The 20,943-nt window shown below is 36.3% G+C and overlaps 1 protein-coding gene across 2 annotated transcripts in view; it reads left to right on the top strand.

Annotated features, from left to right (window-relative positions):
• Window positions 1–20,943, top strand: part of LOC135681324 (prolow-density lipoprotein receptor-related protein 1) — a 47,866-nt gene that overhangs the window by 1,358 nt on the left and 25,565 nt on the right. For both annotated transcript variants that reach the window (XM_065195736.2, XM_065195734.2), the window contains exons 2-25: window positions 173–298; window positions 1,599–1,718; window positions 3,381–3,503; window positions 3,998–4,114; window positions 5,455–5,589; window positions 5,829–5,945; window positions 8,031–8,156; window positions 8,551–8,670; window positions 9,219–9,344; window positions 9,632–9,840; window positions 9,950–10,143; window positions 10,695–11,633; window positions 12,347–12,738; window positions 12,995–13,111; window positions 13,539–13,676; window positions 13,871–14,110; window positions 14,337–14,573; window positions 14,721–14,981; window positions 15,247–15,447; window positions 16,088–16,273; window positions 16,744–16,977; window positions 17,216–17,369; window positions 18,782–18,913; window positions 19,161–19,546. In XM_065195736.2, the coding sequence (XP_065051808.2) occupies window positions 173–298; window positions 1,599–1,718; window positions 3,381–3,503; window positions 3,998–4,114; window positions 5,455–5,589; window positions 5,829–5,945; window positions 8,031–8,156; window positions 8,551–8,670; window positions 9,219–9,344; window positions 9,632–9,840; window positions 9,950–10,143; window positions 10,695–11,633; window positions 12,347–12,738; window positions 12,995–13,111; window positions 13,539–13,676; window positions 13,871–14,110; window positions 14,337–14,573; window positions 14,721–14,981; window positions 15,247–15,447; window positions 16,088–16,273; window positions 16,744–16,977; window positions 17,216–17,369; window positions 18,782–18,913; window positions 19,161–19,546 (5,130 nt within the window). The remainder of the gene's footprint in view (window positions 1–172; window positions 299–1,598; window positions 1,719–3,380; window positions 3,504–3,997; window positions 4,115–5,454; window positions 5,590–5,828; window positions 5,946–8,030; window positions 8,157–8,550; window positions 8,671–9,218; window positions 9,345–9,631; window positions 9,841–9,949; window positions 10,144–10,694; window positions 11,634–12,346; window positions 12,739–12,994; window positions 13,112–13,538; window positions 13,677–13,870; window positions 14,111–14,336; window positions 14,574–14,720; window positions 14,982–15,246; window positions 15,448–16,087; window positions 16,274–16,743; window positions 16,978–17,215; window positions 17,370–18,781; window positions 18,914–19,160; window positions 19,547–20,943) is intronic.

Below are 20,943 nucleotides of genomic sequence, written 5' to 3'. Positions count from 1 at the left end.
GGTATTAATTTGGTGTTTGCCTATTTTCCATGTAATTTCAATGTTTGTTGAAGACATTAGAAATTCATCAGCCAAGTAAGATTATTGAGAATCCATTTTATGCCAAAATGATTATCTAGGAATTGATGAAATAAAACAAGATGACATGTGTGAATCTATTTTACATTTCTAGAACTTTCAAGCTGTCCAAGGGAACAGTTTGAATGCAAAAAAAGTGCACGATGTATTTCCCGAAGCTGGGTCTGTGATGGAGAGAATGACTGTGATGATGGAAGTGATGAAGAACCCCTGTTATGTGGTCAGTATTTCTTTGTAATGCTTCACTGTCAATTGAGAATGCCATACAATTTCCTGTGTTTCTGTAAGAATACTTGATATGTAAACTGGTATTTCTAATGCTGGTAGCCAAAAACAAATATTTCATGCTAAAGCTACATGTCAAATTTTACCTTTATTTTTTATATTTTCTGTGAATTTATTGTTTGATACGGTACTTAATGTTTGTCCTCCGTGGAAAATTCAGGTGGGCTATTTGAATGGAAAATTTGGTTCTTTGAACATACAGGTCTGTAGACTGCAAATAAAATCTAGACCAAGTTTAATCAACAACCTGGTAAAATACAATTATCTTACCAGATACTACCTCGAATGATTCACCAGTATGGTAACAAATGACAATAACACAAACGCAATGGGAATTAATAAAACTACAAATTTAATAGGGGTAACAAACTACTATTTTCTGATGAATTTTATTTGTGTAGTTAACACATGAAGGAGAAAGGCATCCTAGTTAACTTTCTTAGCCATACATAAGACAATTTTAACAGAATTTGAATCAAATTTAGAATCCGTTTGGATTGAATGAATATAGAATGAGCATAATGAGTCAATTGAACAGACAGTAGATAAACTGTAAGTAGCTTCCCAAGGCCTTTCTGTTTGAAGCAAGTGATCACTTGTGCAAAACAGTAAGTCATGAGGAATACTTGTCTCATCAATTAACATATTTCTAATCATCTTTTGTGACCCAAGCTAGTGGCATAGACGATTCAAAGCCATCAGATATTATAGTATCAAAACAAAGGAAAAAGAAGCAAGCTGAATTAAATCTCAATAGAAAAATGCATTTGATATTTAATTGCAACTGAAATGTTTAGAAATACTATAGGCACTTAGTATTTGAACTACATTAACACTTAAAACATTTTCATGGCAGTTAAAGCATTTTTAAAAGGCTTGGACCAACTTTTTGTGATCATCTTGCAATGATGATTATATGACCTTTGTGATATGCTTAATTTGTGATATAAATGGAGCACATTGATATTGGGTGCAGTTTATATTTAATTTTCTAGGAGCCCATTAAAGATCATTGTAATAATTTGTTTTCATTTGAATTACCTTACACAAAAGTATCTTAGAACAGGACCTTATAGATCCAGATAAATATTACAGATGCTTCTAGCATTGTCGATTATAGGTATCATTTTTAAAGCGGTCCGTTGTGCAAGAGAAAATGGGCTAGTGCTAGGCCACTCAAATGGGCTTTTTCTTATATATGATAAATTTATGCAGCATTTATTTCTTTTTGGCAGCCAGCAGGTCTTGTGCCACAACACAGTTTCGGTGTCTGAACCAGTCAAAGTGTATCCCAACCAGATGGCGATGTGATAGACATGCAGATTGTGCAGATGGAAGTGATGAGATTGGATGTGGTATGTTTCTTCATTTTATTTAAAAATTGTTTCTTTTGGTTTGCTTCTTGATCCAGTACAGTGGTTCCTGATAAGCTCAATGTTTCTTCGCTAGATATTTATCTTGGTCTTCTTCTATCTGTCTCTGGAACACCTTCTTTCCAAAGGCCTTGTCTTTATCTCTTCTAATTGCACTTTTTACCATATTCAAAACTTTTTTCCTAAGAACACACCAGCTTTGGTCTAATTGATGCATTATGAACTTTGCCTACTGCTCTTTGGAATTTTTCCATGTTTACTAACAGCTAACGATTTCTGTTGATGCAACTCATAGTTATTATTCCCTGGATTTTCTTATCAAGATAGAGAGATTATGGTAACATTTTAAATGATACCCTCCATAATGCACACTAGTAAGAAAGGCAGTGCAAGATGATTTTTGTTTGAGAGGACTAAATTTGTATTAACCAGAAGAGCCTGAAAATCTTGACTTTTCTCTGCTATCCACCAAAAAGATATAAATTGTATATAAGCAGGGCATGAGAACCCACACAGCCATGTGTTCAGGCCGTTGCATTACATTTTTCATCAATACAGTTCTGCAGGAAGTTTTTAATGGTGTACACTTATGTTTATCAAAAGAAATAAACATGATGAAAAAGCAAATGTATCTCATGTATGTACCCTGATAAATTGAAATGGTTTTTCTATCTAAGAACCCTTGAGAATATTTTAAAAATTCTTATTTGCAAAAGGTTTACAGTTTTTCATTAAGCTTAAGAATCTTTGTTACAATTTGCAGAATTCTTGAAAATTCTTACAATGTTGATGCTACCGAGACATCTACTATATATTGCATAACACAGTAATTTCTGCTGATTAAAGCAAATTTTCTCTTATGCTTTTTTGTTATTGATTTCTTCTTGGGGTTCTGACCTATATCTTTTTAAAAAGATTTGTTCCAAGCTTCATGGATAAGAAGACATCATATGATCAATCTTTTCAGGCTCATTTTCGAATGATGATTATTTTTATGTCTGCCCCATTACCCAAAGATAGCAGCTACCCCAATTTTATTTGCATTTGTACTGTTTTCAACAGAATTCTAGCAAACTTAAGTATTCTGATTGCAAATATTATCACCAGTTTGGAAGTTAATGTTATAGCTTAGGCTCCTTTCTAGTTCAATTTGGGCATTCATGAATAAAGAATGATTTTCAGTCATCGAAACAGAAAATGAATTTGGAATGGTTGTTGAATTGCCTTTGTCTTTCATCTACATAAAACTGATGACATACCATTGTGGTTTCTTGAACCCAACCTTTTCTTTGTTTATCTTCCCATTTTTGCAGGAAAGTTATTGGTAATTTTTGTCCGGTCACAGGAAGGATAACATTTTTAAATGCCATGATTTTACGTTGGATGATATTTCATTTAGACAATTCAAATTTCCTTGAAAAGTATACCGGAAAAATTCTCTACAAAAATGTCCTGCTTCAATTCCAAATTTTGCAAGGCATAAGTACTCTACTGGAGGCATGCTTTGGACATGCTAGATGTTTGGATAAAGTTCCACGCTTGTTTCCATTGATCTGTTTATACAGAATTCTGCTCTATCTCAAGTTTTAGTGATGATTTTTATTGGTTATTTTTTATATCAAATTTTATGTCTGTAAATTTTAGATGATGTTGAATGTGGTAAGAGTAGATTCAAATGCAAAAGTGGCTCAACTGCTTGTATATCCTTGTGGTGGAGATGTGATGGTGAAGAAGACTGCAAAGACGGATCAGATGAACACAACTGTAGTATGTTATTGTCAAATTTTCCTGCTACTGTTATCTCTTACTCAGTTACATTATTGATTTCATTTGACGCATGCAATTTTCCTCCCCTGGATATTTGTGCCAACTAGTGGCTGCCTTCCCAATAAGGTGTTTTGCCTGCAAGAAACGCAACATCCATACTGGTCTTTTCTATTCGAAACATAAAATGAAAGAACAAGTACTTGTGAAAAAATGGAGGTCTGCAAATTAAACCATAATTGCTATTGAAGAATTTTTTCTAAAACAGTGACCTTCGTTTTACCCACAAATACTTTGTTTACAACTGAAGATGATGGCACAGCTAGCAGCCAAAGATTAACGAATCCTGTTCAAACTTGCCTGCTAAACTGCCATCACACTACCTCATTTCGCAGTTACAAGCAGACTAGGCAGTAAAAAACATGTTTTTCATTTAAATATTGATGTATTCATTTCCTCATTTGTTACATGAGTTCTCCAATGAAAATATTTTTCAGGAAATCACACATGTGCCCATTCGTATTTCACATGTGGAACAGGGAAATGTATTTTGAATAGATGGAGGTGTGATGGAGATAGCGACTGTCCTGATGGTTCAGATGAAAAGGGTTGCTGTAAGTGTTTATATATTTGTAAATATGTAATTTGTCGTTTTATATAGTACTACTATAAGCTTTCATAATCACCATACGTGCCATCTTAATCAGCACCAATGGCTCAAATTTGTCAACAAAATTGGGCATAATCTAAGCGTCACCTTAGCCTGAAAATCATTATTTTATTTTAGGATCCAAAGTGCACAAAAGACACGCTGCACACTGCAACCTTTTTAATGTTAGGCTTATTCTTTATTCAGAATTGTTCTCAAGATTGGAGGTTGTTCTCAAGTTTTCTTATCATCCTTGGCTAAATTGAGTTTCTTGAGTTTTTGAGCACTTTGTGTGATTTAGGATCGCTCCGTAGGTTTCTCATACTGCAAAGTCAAATTTCAAATGACGGGATGATAGCTCTTTGCATGTTTTTTTGAGCCCACTAATGTGATTTTTCAGGGCTTCAAATTAGTAACATCTGGGCACCGTGTTAGACTCCAAATGAGAAAGTTAGCACTTAGTGTTCTTCTTCAGTGGCGGAAATTATGGGGGTTTGAGGGGCTCGCCCCCCCCCCCCCCCCAATCAGCGACGTCGTCGGAAAATTCAGGCTTTCGTCGGATAATTGACAACCGTTTAACGTGTCGAAATTACTCCAAGAAAACATTCTGGAAAGGAATTTTAAGCTAATATAAGGGGCGTAATTGCGAAATTTTCTTTTCCTTTCCACGTTTCCTTTTTTACCCCAGGGGCCTTTATAACCTCTCTGTGCCCTTTTTGCAAAATTTAAACAAAACATAGCTGATGAAATATTAGCCATTACCAAATAATCAATCAAACAATACATGACCAAAATGAAAACTGCTTGTGAATTGTGTATTTAATTTCAATTCCGTAAAGATCAGCCAAAATTTCTATCGGATTCTTCTGAACAAAAGTTATTTTCAAACCTATTTCTCACTGACGAAAACAAGATATAATGCATAAAATGAACGTACGACTTGTCAAAAGTGTTATCGGTCTACCTCTTGTATCATCAATTGTCTTAGATGAGATATCAATCTTGATATCAAAAATCATAAATGGATTGTTCTTCTTGCTACTTAATTATGGCGTGGTCAGCCAAGATTTCTAAAGAGTCCCGTCAAAAAATCAACTATTTTTATCAAAACGTGCAGTTTCTTTGAAATTATACATGGTCCGTGATGTTATCTTGTCGGAAAATCGTAGGCCTGGCCCCCCCCCCCCCCCCTGTGAAAGCCTGCATTTCCGCCACTGTTCTTCTTGAGAGAACTTGTTCATAACATTTCGATTATTTTCCTCATCTCCAGCTAGCAGTCAGAACCAATTAAGTTTTCATTTTCAGTAAACACCCAAGCAAGTCGACAGAAATGCCAGGAAGGGGAGTTTAAATGCCATAATGGTGCCTGCATCAAAAAGAGTTTTGTTTGTGATGGAGAAGTTGATTGCACAGATGGAAGTGACGAAGTTGTTTCATGCAGTGAGTGTTCCTACCTTTTTGGCCAATACTATCTTTTAATCAGAATGACTAAAATGGATTGTTGTGAAGAGCTAGGAACTAGTAATCGAAAACAGAAATGCAAATTTAGTTGAATTTTGAATGCTTTCGTAAATAATTTGGTAGATTTATTTCGATTAAGTAGAGTACACATCGAAACCTTGCGCTTCACAATTTTGCTTGTGTTTTTCTATGTTTGACTGGATGCTAATTCTTTGCAGAACCAAAATGTGATTTAATGTTGCAGTTCAAGTGCAGGAATGGCAAATGTGTTAGCAAACAGTGGCATTGTGATGGTGACAATGACTGTGGAGATGGTTCTGATGAAGAAAATTGTGGTGAGCCTCGTTGTTTTCTTTCTCATTATGGTTGTAAAGGAAAATAAATAACCGATTGGCCAGCTGTCTTGACAGGTGAACCCAATGCTGTACAGTCAACGAATCAAATTACGTTTAGTCGTGAATCTGTTTGAGTTCATTTCTGTTTATCGTTGCTAATTATATTGTAATATTTTCCTAATTTCTACATCGCCTGCCAACTGGGGTGGTTGGCATGCTGCTTCAGTTGTACGTAGACCAACCTTGATATTATAAGGAACATCCCTTTTATTGATTAAAAAATTAAAAGCAACTGTATTTGGTCGCCTCAAGTAAGCGTTTTCTATGCTCTGTTTTAATACTATGAATGTAATGAAAATATTGATTATACCTCTGCAATGAATGAAATGATGAATTTGCAGCTGACTTTTTATAGGGGCGGTATACAATGAACAACTCTATAGCCAACATTCAAGGCTTGTCTTTCTCCTGTGGTTTGCTTAGTCTGTTTAATCCCGCGTTCAGTTCATGTCAAGAATGATCAGTCGAACCAGTTAAACATTTGAAAAAAGCATTTGTTGACATTAACTACTGAACTTTCTTTATTTCGATAGCTCATTAAATATATGTTAAATTGTTTATGCGGGATGTTTCACAGTTGCAAAATCCAAAATGCTAGATTAAAGCAAAGAATGCAAAACGATGTTCCGTAAGACAAAATTGGAAAGTCAAACATGAAGAAAACGTAGCCTTCCCGATCGTTTGAGTTTACACAGAGATTTAGCAAAAGCTATAAGCAAAGCTTCTTCAGACATTTCAAAAACAAAAATTCAAGCAAGTTGGTAAAGAACATGTTCAATTCTTTAAATTTTTCCTCCACGCTAATGGGAAAATTTTTTGTAGTTCTTCATTCAAAATCAATGAAAATTATGTCCCCGTTTCTCTCAAAGGGTTTTGATGGCCAAAACGTTAATTGCAAGGATCATATTGGTACGCTCAACAGCGAATTGCTTTGATTTGTTCTAACGTTTGCTATTTTATATCGAAAGAATGCTTGATTATACTTGATGAACTGCTAGTTCTTTCCATAGTACACTGCTGCCTTAAAGTGTACAGAGTAACATGATCAAGATACTCTTTTCAAAAATTGAAGAAATCTTTTTCCAATTTTTTTTTAAAACTGCTATCAAGTAATGGTATGCATGGAAATCGTGCTTACCAGGCAAATAAAACAATAAGATTTCTTTGTTTTCCTGTACAAACACCCTGCTTTTCCTGTCTAGGCTGACTCATAGTAGACACAGCATGACGTAACATCGAGGTTTACTTCCTTAACTTTATGTACAGCTTCCTGATATGACACTGCAATATTTTAAAAATTAAATTTAACGTGCAGATTGAAACTGCCTACTCTTAATTATGTTTGATTTTACTCGTATAAATTGGCAGTGTTTCAACCTTATGTTTCTATGGCCAATACCAATGTTTGGCCGTATTATTGTTGAACTAAAACCCTACTACGCATGCACAAAAAGTGTCGCTAGTTTTAGCAAAGACAAGCGTCCATTCACCCACCAATATTTCCAATTTAAACAAAGAAGCAAACATTCTCTACACCTGTTTGACTTACTGCATGCATTATGTGTGTTGCAAGCACAATGACTTGCCCAAACCCTCAAAATAATTTTGTTTCAGATGAAAATAAACACAATAATATCAATTTTAAATATTGTATATCATAGTTATAAGCAAAAGTGCAATATTGAATTATTTGTGTGTATTATTGTTAAGCATAGACGTTCGTACTTTGTAGTGTCACACTGTTATTTGCAAGTTGCCCCTTCCATTTTATAATCATTTCACGAGCAAAGAAGCTGCAAACTTGTAGTTTTTAGCCGCCCAAGCCAATAAGCTTTGCTTTTGCTGTGTCCTATATAGTGCAAATTAAATTGTATTTTCAGGTTGCAAGTTTTGAAAATAGTTTAAACTAACGTAATTGAATTGAATTTGATTTCAGTAATGTGACTTGTGTAGTTATCAATTCTATTTTGTTTTGACAAGTAAACCTGTACGAGCTGCATCTAATCTTGCTGATTTCTGTTTTAGCCTCCGTGCCAGCTTGTCCAGTCGGGCATTGGAAATGTATTGGCTCTTCCAAATGCATTCCTGTGGAGAAGATTTGCAATTCTGAAAACGATTGTGGCGATCTGTCTGATGAAGGAATTGGCTGCTGTTTGTAAACTTTATTTCTACTTTTTTATTCAAAGGTTCATAAACGACTTTCTTGAAAGTCTTCAGCTTTTACATGTAGATTTGCAAAAGAGATTTGTTATTCCTTTGCAAAGTTCCTTTTCAACATTCCAAACTTGCAAGAGTTCATAAATTAGCATCTATATTGATATTCTCATAAATTCATAAATTGGCATCTAAATCACACAATGTCTCATTGTTAACCACAATGCCTATTTAATGATAGAAGCAAATAACTTTGCACATAATAGTAAGCGTCTAATCTTGAGTCCTTGAGATAGTCAGATGTTGTTTTCTATATGGATGAGAATCGTTTATACCAGAGGCTTTTTCTCTAACCTCAATAATCATTATTTAACGTTGATGTTCATTGTAGTGGTTGTAAACTGCCGAACAAGCGGTTGTGAATATCGGTGTCAACCAACTCCACGAGGTGTTCCACTTTGTTATTGCCAGCCTGGTTTCCGGTTACGGAAGGATGGGAAGACATGTCAAGGTTTGATGCTTTACGCTGCTGCTATCCTTCTTTGCATATACATATATAAATTTACATGTAAAACTTAGATAGAACGATACCAACAGGAAGCATGGAAATAGATTACAACTCTGCGGTCATTGCAAATAGCATATTGAGACACATTTACTACAATAAAGAACTTCCCTTTTTTCTGGTGGTCGCATTAAGCGTTAAATTTAGAGTTGCAACGAAAGTTTTTAAATACAGCTGTAGCAAATTCAAAAAATGCAACTTAGAACCTTATTGTTCTGCACAATTGAAGCGTATAGCACTCTCCCAAATAGGCATCAGGCACTGTATGACAACACCGGTAAACAGCAATTTTTAATTTATTCAGAACCGTGTGGAAAGGGTATTTTTTCGGTTTTGTTGGAAAGTACCTCTTCATCAAAAGTAATTTTTTTTATAGCTCATAGCACAATATTTTCAATATAAGCACTGAACTGATCTGCCGTTGAACTCCTTTTGCAGAATGTTTTTGAGAGTGCAAGTTTGCTTTTATAAACGTAAGTCTCATTTTGTTATAGATGTAGATGAATGCCGTGAATTCAGTGCAAAGTGTGATCAAAGATGTGTTAATACACCAGGCAGTTTCAAATGCAGTTGTGCCAGAGGATATATCTTTGAACCGCCTCATAAATGTCGTTTTGACAGTAAGTATTCGAATAAGCATGTTGTTTTTATTGCCGCTATTTTCTATTTCTTCATACCTCGTTTGCAATGAACATCTTTACTCCGTTCTTTAGTGCTCCGTGTATTTTATCATTTTCTAGTTTTATGTTTGATTGAGATTTTACAGAAATTGTCTGCAGGTGATGGTGTATTACTCAAAATAGTTTCATTTAGGTCAAAGAAGGTCATGTTGCTATTATGCTATTCGCTATAAATGCATCATTTCTTTTACAATAAGGCTAATTCACTACCTTTTTCAATTTCATAGCGAACATGGGACCAGAACTGATATTTGCTGACATCAAAACTATAAATCGATATGAAATAAACACTGGCAAATCTGAGAGCTTCATCTCAAATCTCACACGCATAGTTGCCCTAGACTTCGATATTCGTTCGGGCAAGGTCTACTTCAGTGACGTCACCGAAAACAAGATTTATATTACCCACTTTGCAAGTAAAACAACTATTTCTGAGGCAAGTAAATTCGTTTGATATTAGTTATCTTGTATGTTTTCCCGTAACTGAACATCTTCGTTATATAAATTGATTTTCTCAGTATGTTGTAATTCTGTATCTTTTGTAGGCCAAGGTAGTTGTCTCAACCGGTCTTGCAGTCCCGGACGGTATGGCAGTAGACTGGATAACTGGGAATATTTACTTTGCTGAAAGTGCTGCTAGGATGATTAATGTTTGTAACGCGAATGGTACTTACCGAAGTTCCTTGATATCTAGTGGCCTTGGAAGTCCACGTGGCATGGCAATAGATCCTAGAGACGGGTATGCAATTAAGTTATTTTGAAAATTTATCTCACTGCATTGAATTCTCGTCGTCGTATTCCTTTGTTCCTGAACATCTTTCGTATTATTACTCATTGCAAGATTCACAGAATCCGGCGGACAGCCTATCCTGCGGTTCTCCCTTCTTACACATATGCAATCAAGGTTCATAGATTTTCATAGCTTTCGAATAGAAGCCTTTTCTATAGAAAAATTATAAATAACCATCCTTGATATTAAGGTAAAGATCTGTGTATCGGTAATTTGAATATAATTTTAATTTGTAATTTGAGATCAATCTGCCTTTACGCCTTTAGAGGTGCACAGCCATCTTTGAAGAAGTTTTAAAAAACTTTGTAATATTTTTATCAAATTCAAAACGAATTTAATGTTACTGCTAACATGTCTTATCCAGTATCATTTAATACAAAATTTTGCTCAGCAGCAAAAATGGATAATCAGTTGCTTTTCCCAGTTGTTCTCTTTTGATTCCTTTTTTATGCTACATTGTTGATTTCTTTTCTATTCTATGTTTTTATTTTTTTTGACAGTTTGATTTTTATCTCTGACTGGGGCTCCAACCCACGCATCGAGCGTGCTTGGCTAGATGGAACGCACCGGCAGACAATCGTTAAAGAAAAGCTAGGCTGGCCTAATGCTCTTACAATCGATTACGCTACCCGAACTGTATACTGGGCAGATGCTCGTTTTGATTACATAGGAGCAGTGAACTACTTTGGCGGTCAAAGACGGCGGGTAGTCGAGGGCCTCAAACACCCATTTGCCCTTACATTATTCGAAAATTATTTGTATTACACGGACTGGACAAGCAAAGGAATCATTATGGTGAGTAAAACAGAGACACATGCGAAAAGGAAGGATAAAGTTTTATTAAAAGGGAACTTAACACACCCGATGGACATTCACACCTATCATATATCACGTCAACCCATTGCGCCAAATCCATGCGAGATACAAAATGGTGGTTGTCAGCACTTGTGTGTCATTGCTCCACGTCAGAAGCCTTCTTGTCTTTGCAATTATAGGTTTCGTCTTACCAGTGACAACAGAACATGTGAGCCGATAGATGTGTTTTTGCTATACGCCAGGAGCACGGAGCTGCGTGGAATATCGTTAGATCCAGATGAACCCCGCGACGTTTCCGTTCCAATTCTCGGTATGAACAATGTAGTTGGCGTTGACTTCGATGTAAAGGAAGGAAACATTTATTTCACTGACGTAAAACTTGGGAAAATTGGATTTGCGCCTAAAGATGGATCCTCCGTTCAAAATTTTATTATTTCTAATGACTTAGAGAATCCAGATGGAATATCTGTTGATTGGATCGGAAGAAATATTTACTGGACCGATGCAAAATTGCTGGGGAAACCAGAAATTGCTGTTGCTAAATTAAACGGAAATTACAGAAAGACATTAATTACAGATGGGTTAAAAAGCCCAAGAGCCATATCAGTCCATCCTGTAAAGGGGTATACTTTTTCTGCTTCACCTTTATTTTTTACATTAAGCTATATGTTTCGTCATGATTTCTTTTCATGGTTGATGCTGTACATTTATGTCTTAGAGGCTGTAGTTTTGTTTGTTCCTCAGAACATTTTTTTACATTTACAGTGTGTGTTATTTTCCGTGTTAGGACCTCTGTTGTATCCCTAATTCTCACGCAGTTTTATAAAGCAAAAGTCTTTAAGATAGAGTTATAGCGCAGAACAGTGTTGCATTGAAACTTATTTTACGCATGTTCAATCCATTAGCCAATTTCTCAAGGTTTGTATAGTTTGTTAAATACGAAAGAGCCACTGTTTAAATAGGTTTGATTTTGATACTTCTAAGACGTTTGACCTTTAATAATGCGATTAGATTTTAACAGAGTTCGCCTGGTTCCCGAAGTTACTTTCTAATGTTCATCTGCCATTACGTAAGTTTGAAAAGACTTTAATTGACTAAAGTTTTGTAATTTACCTGAATAATAAACAATGGAATAACCAAGGCATGCGTTTCTGGATTGAGGCACAAGCTAACAAAACTATACTGTTCTTATTTTATACGATGCATCTTCATTTTAAACAGAATGGAATGCATTATAGCCTTTCTGTGTGAATACTCCATTTGGTATTAATGTGTAAAAAGTTATTCCTTTTTTCTCTTTCTTAGCTTTGATAATTTTTGTTATGCTTCTGTTAAGGCTCCTGTTTTATACTGATTGGGCTCAGCCAGCAAAAATTGGAAAATCGCTAATGGATGGCTCAAATCATACGATACTGGTAAATGGAACAAATATTGGGTGGCCAAATGGTCTTGCTATTGATTTCAAGGAGGACTATGTTTACTGGTCAGATGCAAGGATTAACGTGATTGAGAAGATGAGATTTGATGGCTCTGATCGGACAGTTATACTCTCTGGACTTAGGCATCCGTTTGGTTTGGCAATACACCATGAGAGAATTTTCTTCTCTGATTGGCAGGATAGCAAAATTTATTCAGTTTTAAGGAAAAATGTTTCGCAAATAGACATTTTGCGTGATGGACTCGTAGGACTAATGGAGGTACAAGTATATGATAGAGAAATGCAAACAGGTATAGTTGCGAAAGTTCCTTTTCGTTGAAGAATTGATTTCGTTATTTTAGCATAATGTAATCTGTGTATTTTATAAATGGAAGTATAGACAATTTACCATGTAAGTCAAGTTAAAGTTTTCCATTGTAAAGGCTTTAGAATAAAGATGCGCTATGTATAAATGGTAATTTCTTAAAGCAAGCATCAACTGATTTATTTCATAGATTGCTTTTTGTATTGTCAATATTATCTTACTCAATTTTCTGTCACCTTCAGGAAACAACAGTTGTTTTTCGAACCCTTGTGAACAACTTTGTTTGGCGAAGCCTGGCGGGTTCATATGTGCATGCGGCAATAATTTTACCCTTAGCAAAGACAACCAAAGCTGCACGGGTAAAACTACTATCAGAGTTAATTGCAAAGTTAAATTATCCCTACACATTCATATATTTTTCTTGTTTTTTCGTACTGGGAGACAAGTACTGTTACTCCATTGCTTTCTTTTAAAAACGCTTCTTAGATTCTCTAGCGTCATTTGTCAGGATTATTTGGAACCCTTGATAACGAATAAGAATCTTGTTTAGTCTTTCCGTGCTAGTCTCAACATTACATTTCATTTATCTGATTTTTAATATTAGTATCTAAAATGTGCTTCAAAAGTCTATTTTTGTAGTAATTTTATTCGCTAAATATATTGTGATTGTTTGGATAAAGTATTACATGCAATTAAAATATTTTGAGAATGCTTTTAATCCACACAAAATTTCACCAATCTGAAGCACTCGTAGACCTTTTCTGGAGTTTGTAAAATCTTTTTTAGAGAGCGGAGCGGTACAGCCAAAGCCGAGATGTGGACGTGACTTTGAGTGTGCCAATGGCGTGTGCATCACAAGCAGATGGCGCTGCGATGGCGACCGGGATTGCAAAGATGGCAGCGATGAGACTGAAGAAGCTTGTAGTAGGTTTCATTAACTTTTTTGTCTCCGTAGCCAACGTGTCGGGTAACCAGTATCCTAACATTGAAGCCGAATGAAAGTTATATAATTTATCAAACAATCTCTTCATTATTTCCGAAAGGTTCTTAATTTTTTGTGTCCTTTTCCTGATTTTGTATGTTTATCTCAATTTCTGTTTCCTTCTCATCTTCGATAGAAACTGTCACTTGCGATCCAGGCAGTTTCACGTGTGGAACAAATCGTTGCATCCCGGCGTCCTGGAGATGCGATGGTGAAAGTGACTGCACTGATGGAAGTGACGAGAAGAACTGTTCGCAGTCACAGCGTAACTGCACATCTTTACAGTTTACTTGTGACAAAGGGAAGTGTATCCAGCGACGCTGGACCTGTGATGGAGACAACGATTGCGGTGACTGGAGCGACGAACGCTCTTGCAGTATGAATCTCAATTTTCTTTTGCATTACTCTGCTTTTTTCATTCGTTTTTGTCTCATCTAGTTGTTTGCAGTCTTGTAACAATTGTGCTCAAATTTTACTTGACCTTGCACACGAGCTAGAAAAGCTGCTGTTCCTTTCTTCGCGATGCCTTCTTACTCCATTTCTTGTTGTTATCAACATCGTTCCCAAGAAATGTCTTGTTTGATCTAGTTTTTTATATTCAGTTCAAAGGACTTGCTCTTCCACTTATTTTGCCTGTGATCAGTCAAAATGTATATCAAGAACGTGGAGATGCGATGGTGAACCTGACTGCCCTGAGAACACTGACGAAATCGAATGTGCGCAGCAGAATTGCACTGATATTGGAAAGTTTGGTTGCAAAAATTCGAAATGTATTGACAAGAAACATCTTTGCGATGGTGACGATGATTGTGGTGATGGCTCTGATGAAATGAATTGCGGTAATATTTTGTTTGAATATTTTTTTTAAGCATTTGGTTGACGAAGTTTTGCAATTTTTGTACCAATTTTCAGGTATTTTTGAATGGTTTTACATACTCGAACGGGTATCACAGGGCAAAGATTCATGACCGCTAATTTGTCTTTAGGTGTTTGTGCTGATGGAAAATGCAGAAAGTGCTTTAACGAAACAGAGTTCACTTGTCGAAGTGGTCTTTGTATCAACAAAGATTTTGTTTGCGACTTTTACGATGATTGCGGAGACCATTCGGATGAGTCTGGACTTTGTAAAGTAACCAATTGCACGGGCTCCGATACATTCCAATGCTCTAATGGATATTGTTTGCCGTTTAAATGGAAGTGCGATGGTGTCAAGGATTGTAGTGATGGTTCAGATGAAAACGATTGTGGTGAGATATTACAGAATTATTTTCAGTGTAGCTATCTTGACTGAGATGTCATCTAGCCTAGGTCACAACATTTATTCTATAGCTCTGGTCTTTGCTACTGCAATAGGCAGTAGGATTTGCTCGTTGGCAGCTGTTTTTCAGTTAACTAGCTTCGATGTAAATTTAAAGATTGAAGTTTGTTTTGATCGGTCTTCTCTTCAGTTCTATTTACGTGTTCGCTTTCTTCTTTTTCTTTTTGCTGTTAGCCATTGACTGTTTTTTGCAGGCCGCGTTTCGAAGAAGGCAGAGTGTGCTCGTGGAAGCAAATGGGCTTGTGCAAATGAATCCAAGTGCATTGACCTGAGAAAACTTTGCGATGGAAGAAAGGACTGCGATGGGGGAGATGATGAAGGACCCGGTTGCAAATATTACCAATGTAGATCGATGAATGGAGGATGCAGCCACGAGTGTTTTGCAGCGCCAGGGGGTATGTTTCTTCTTAGAAATGACTTCTAAGTAGGTTCATGGTAAACAAAATTGTTGAATAAGCAACACAGGTTAGCAAAGTAAACGTTCTAATCCACACATATGAAAAAATTTTCTTCTGTGCTTGATTTTTAAAGCATGATGTATAACCTTGCTGTATTTAGGTTCATATCTTAAGTTTCACCGATTCATTTATCATGTATCAATGTAATCTTTCCTCCTTAAAGACTAAGACACAAACCTCTTGTTAGTCTCCGCTTTTTGCCTTTAGTTGCAGTAACTTCAGATTCTTATAAGAGGGCAACCATCCATCGCATCGATATAATTATTCCTTCTTATGATATCAAACTGGATATTTCACTCCTGCAGATATAAGTAAACAATTCATTTGTAGGTTTTCAATCCTCTCTTTTCAGATTTATTGAACCTGGGTATTTCTGTTTCCATTCCTGTTTTTTCTGCTGCATTTTCTGCATCATAATTTGACTGCGTAATAAATTGGCTGCCTGATGAATTAGATTGATACTCTGCGTAATCACAGCATTGTTGGTTGTCTAGATTTTCGACTAAGATTGATTAACGTTTCTTCGACCATTTTTCGTAAAAGAGTTAAGAATAAATATTGACCAATTTTTCGAAAGGTGTTGCCTGTGGGTGCCCTTCTGGTATGGCTTTGGGAAACGACTCAAAAACCTGCGAAGACGTCAATGAATGCTTAATTCCAAATATTTGCAGTCAGAAATGTGTCAATGTAAAGCGATCTTACCGTTGTTATTGTGACAAAGGCTATATTCTTAGACCCAACAAGAAAACGTGCTCTGCTGTTGGTAAGTGCATTTGCTGTTGTCAACTAAACATTTTTTTGTTTACTATCAAACATCTTCGACCCTACATAATATGGATTGCTTTGATGTTCACTAGACACGTTATCGGATATGTATCTCCTGTTGAACGTCTAAATGGCTCTATAGTTTATACATATACATCCTTTCTTCAATTTCTCATTATTTTTCAATTTATCAACAGAGTAAGAAAATGGGCACACTTAGGTTCCATTTCTGATAAGGCTTACACTGGTACCCCACATATTTGCATTGCCGTTTCGAACTTCGAAAACCAAGCGTTGTTGCCTTGAGGTTCTTCTGCTTTCAAATTGTATAACACTGTGCTTTTGCCTTTGAGAGATACTTTGAATCCGGCCTAATAGGTTTAGTATAAAAGCCACCGATACTTGTTTTTAGCCTCACGTGGTTCGAATGTTACCTGGGCTGTAGTTCATGTCCTATTGTGTTTGCAGGCCCAGACCCTTTCTTGATATACTCGGACCGTCGGGAAATTCGAAGATACTCTATGAAAAGTGGAATAGCAAGCACGATAGTCTTAGGCCTTACCAATGCTATTGGTCTTGATTTTGATTGGAAGGAACAAATGATTTATTGGTCTGATGTCAACGAGGATCGCATTGAAAGAGCTCACATAAATGGTACAGGTCGCCAGGCCATCGTCTCTACTGGACTTATTGCACCTGAAGGTAACGATTTCCTATCTCCTATTTTTCCCACAAGCTAACATTAAAGATTTTTTTGGTAAACTAATTAAACTAAGCGAAAGCTATTTTGCTTACTTTGGTTACATTATCAATATAAATACGGAACTTAGAACTTATAGAATTTGCTATTTTTGAACAAAGCTGTCATTAATTCTTGAATTCTACTCAATATGGGTGTACATGTACTTTCCGTTCTTTATAAGAAATTCTTCTTTTGAAGGAGTTTCTGTTGACTGGGTTGCCCGCAACTTGTACTGGACCGATACAAAGACAGATACTATAGAGGCATCAAAACTGGATGGCTCGTTGAGAGCTATTATAATTGGTTCCAATCATGATGCACCTAGAGCTATAGCTGTTGATCCAAAGCTAGGGTAAGGGTCTATAATATATATACTTCTGGGAACAAATTATAATTTTCAGTGCTCGTGTAACGTTAAACTGACTTGGTCTGATGTGATATGAGCCACATCTGTCATGTTTATCGGTAAATGTATATGTTTCGAACGAACCTTGTAGAAAGTTAACTCAAGTTCAACTTTTGGAGTTTTTGATGAATATTTTTGTTTCTTGTCTTCACATGGTGGTCGTTGATCATAAAATTATCTTGAAAGTTTGTACACACATTTTCATTTAGACACTTTCTCACCAGATAGCGTACTTGTCGATTCCTGTTTTGAGTCGCATGTCTTTGACTTCAATATAAAGAAGGCTCGTGCTCTATCGATTTCAGCTTCTTTAGCTGGGATTTTTTTCAACTGAACAATGCAGTTAGGACTGGAATATATAAGAGGCCAGATGTTTAGATAATTTTTCTTGTAATTCCGGTCAAAATTCTTCAGCGAGATTGTGTTGTTGATCCAGAATTGTACCTTGATATTTGCATGTTGCACCATTGAATAACAGGTTTGTATCTCTTGAATCGGATCCAACAGTTGCTTATGTTGAGAAGTGCCAAGCAACATGCACTCAGTCTTACCCTTTTATAGATTGATAATGATTATGAGACAGGAAAGGAACGCGGATTTCGATGCGAGATCTGATAACCTGTGGAACAGGCGCGCAAGATACGAGGGAGCCTCATTATTTGTACACTTGTAAACCATTTTCAAACTTTCTTCTAATATCAACCCATAAACTGTCTGCCAGCCCAGCTTCTTTATAATTGGAAGAGCAAAAGCGTTGTACGGGCTATTGGTTACTATTTTGGTCGCGCGATTTTGTCGTTTCTGTAGCTTGTCTAGTGCCGTGTTTCCGCACTTAGCCTTAAGGGATCTGTTCGTTAGTAGAGCCTTTCAGCTGATGTGGAAAGCTGCAATTCATTTGAAATTTCTCGTCTATTCGCATTCCTTTTACTTCCTGCTTGTAGTTCTATCCTTAATGGTTATTACAAGGTCGTTTTTTGTTTCCAATCTCAATTTCGTAGCTTCTTAATTACTTATCATTTGTAATCATTAATGTATCATGAAGTCTGATCATTTGTTTGTGGTGCTGTGAGCCTGTGAGTCGGGTTTCATTGTTTTTAAAGGAACTTCTTGCTTTTAAAAATACTTTATGGAGATGCTTCATAAAAAAATTTGAATGCTTTATTGAGGTACTGGAATAAAAGAACCTTGCAGCTCTTTACCGTGATTTTATTTGTCGTTTTGTTGGACATAATATATTCTTTCGTGTCACAGGGGCTTCTTAGCATCTGTTATACATGTTTTGTAAATCGGATTGTTTTTATTCGGTTAACCGAAATGTCTTTACATTTATATTTATTTTGTGTTTATATTGCTAATAGGTATCTTTTTTGGACTGATTGGGGGAAAGTGCCTCGTGTTGAAAGAGCGGATATGGATGGTGCAAATCGAAAGACCCTAGCTGTTACCAATTTGAAATGGCCCAATGGTCTGGCTCTTGATTTTCCAAATAGGTAATGTCTCAATAAATTGTCCTTACCTTGCTTTTGTGAACGATTACTTGTCAAGAACATTGGTATGTAGACTCTATTTAAAGATTTTACTAATGAGAAAACAGTATAGTTGAATGCCATTTAGAAACGCGCCCCTATTTTGAGGTACATTAAGTACAAAATATCCGATGCCAAAATTTTAGTAGGATTAATTTTCGGTGGAAAAAAGTTCGGCCATTGCATTACACTTTTTATTTCTTTACATCAGATTAGTGTATTTCATGGATGCGAAAAGTGATGTATTGGAACGAATTAATTACGATGGAACAGCGAGGACCAAGATACTGGAAAAGTCAGTGATTATTCATCCCTTTGCATTGACGTCATTTGAAGATTTTATTTACTACAGCGACTGGAGTCAGCCAGCAGGAATAGTGCGTGTGAGTAAGATGCAAGGTGGTGGCAAGTTAATATTGCAACAAGACCTCAATAAGCCAATGAGTTTGAAGATTGTGCATCCTGTCTTGCAGCAGTCTACGATTAACTACTGCTCAAAACACAACTGTTCACACCTTTGTGTCTTAAAGCCAAACGGATATTCCTGCAAATGCCCATTCGGGATGGAACTAATGCCAGGCGGATTTTCATGCGAAGGTTAGCTCAGACCATCCACTTAAATATACTTAAACGCCAATTTAGCCCCCCCCCCCCCCCTAGCAACTGAGACATGACAAAATAAGGACAACCGTGGTTTCTCGAATTTGTTCTTGCAGCATTTGCTAACTTTCACTCAGTCCCTCAAAAATTCTGTTGTCCTGTCTTTAGGCAGGATGAATTGGTGACGATGGATAGTGAGCAAATCTTTTCATTATTTGATCAAGATTTAAGATAATGCAAACAATCTGTTGGTGGTACAAACTTTCTTTTAAACAGCTAACTTTCGAGTATACCAAACCTTTTCGTCTGACGCTTTTCAGAATATAAACCTCAGAACATAGATCCAAAACTTTTTGCTATGTAATAAAGATATCATGTTGTGGATCGAAATCGGCCAATCAGAAACGCGATCACACGACTGATGAGGTTGCCCAATCAGTGCCGCTTGCCTATTGAGAATGTTACCAATAGAGTCCTAAGGTGAAAACGAACTCCTTCTGTCTACACAAAAGCGGTTTTTTCGTGCTTTTGTAGATAGATTCCAAAACTGCTAGGTGGAACGACGATCGGGCTTTACCAATAATCCGAAACATGTCACCATTATAGTTTTTTGCACAATTTGGGTTTTCCAGTAAATGCTGCCCGATAGCAGAATCGCATGCTTTAGTTGTAGTTATAGATCAGCAACACTGAAGTGGCTGTTCTTTTTTGGGGATGAGTTTCAAAGCCATTTTAAATTATGTTTTATTCAATATTTGGCACCCTTCGGAAAATCATCCTTGCCAACCAAAAAAAACCTATATGAATTTGATATTTTTCATCTCGCGGGCCACAAAAGTTCTTTTCCCGGGCCGTAGGTTGCCCACCCCTGCTCTAAGACAACTTTGGATAGTTTACTTCTATGTAGTAGCAGTTCTTCTTTTATGGGAACCTTTTTGCTCATTTTCTAGGTGTTTCATCTTGTTTAATGATAGGATGTATTTTTTAACTTGGTTAGATTGGTGTTCCATTACCCTCAAGCTAATTTTATCAATTTTTGTAGTTATTGATATCTTCTCTCAGCCAGACTGTTTATGAAAATTCAGTAGAAATTAGCAGGTATTTTCTAAAGAGGTGTTTCTCGGTGTTCTAGAGGGCGTGGCCACAAAAATTTTACAGGCAGACCCATTTCAGCCCCTCCACTTTTAGACTGGTGCACGGTCCCTGGTCATAGAGGATTTTATGACAAGGATTTTGATATGCTGGTATTTTCTCTATTTCATTGCTTACTGCTTTGTTAAAGTACTTTAATTGCATCATTGTCTCGAGGTAATACGAAGGGATCCATGAGCATCATAACTTTCTATTCTTAACTTGCTCCAAATTGCTCCAAGAGACTTTCTTTCCTTTTGGAA

The sequence above is a fragment of the Rhopilema esculentum genome, chromosome 12 (genome assembly GCF_057945365.1).
Source record: "Rhopilema esculentum isolate cy_ngs chromosome 12, ASM5794536v1, whole genome shotgun sequence".
Lineage (NCBI taxonomy): Eukaryota > Metazoa > Cnidaria > Scyphozoa > Rhizostomeae > Rhizostomatidae > Rhopilema > Rhopilema esculentum.
This window is presented reverse-complemented; position numbering and strand designations above follow the sequence as displayed.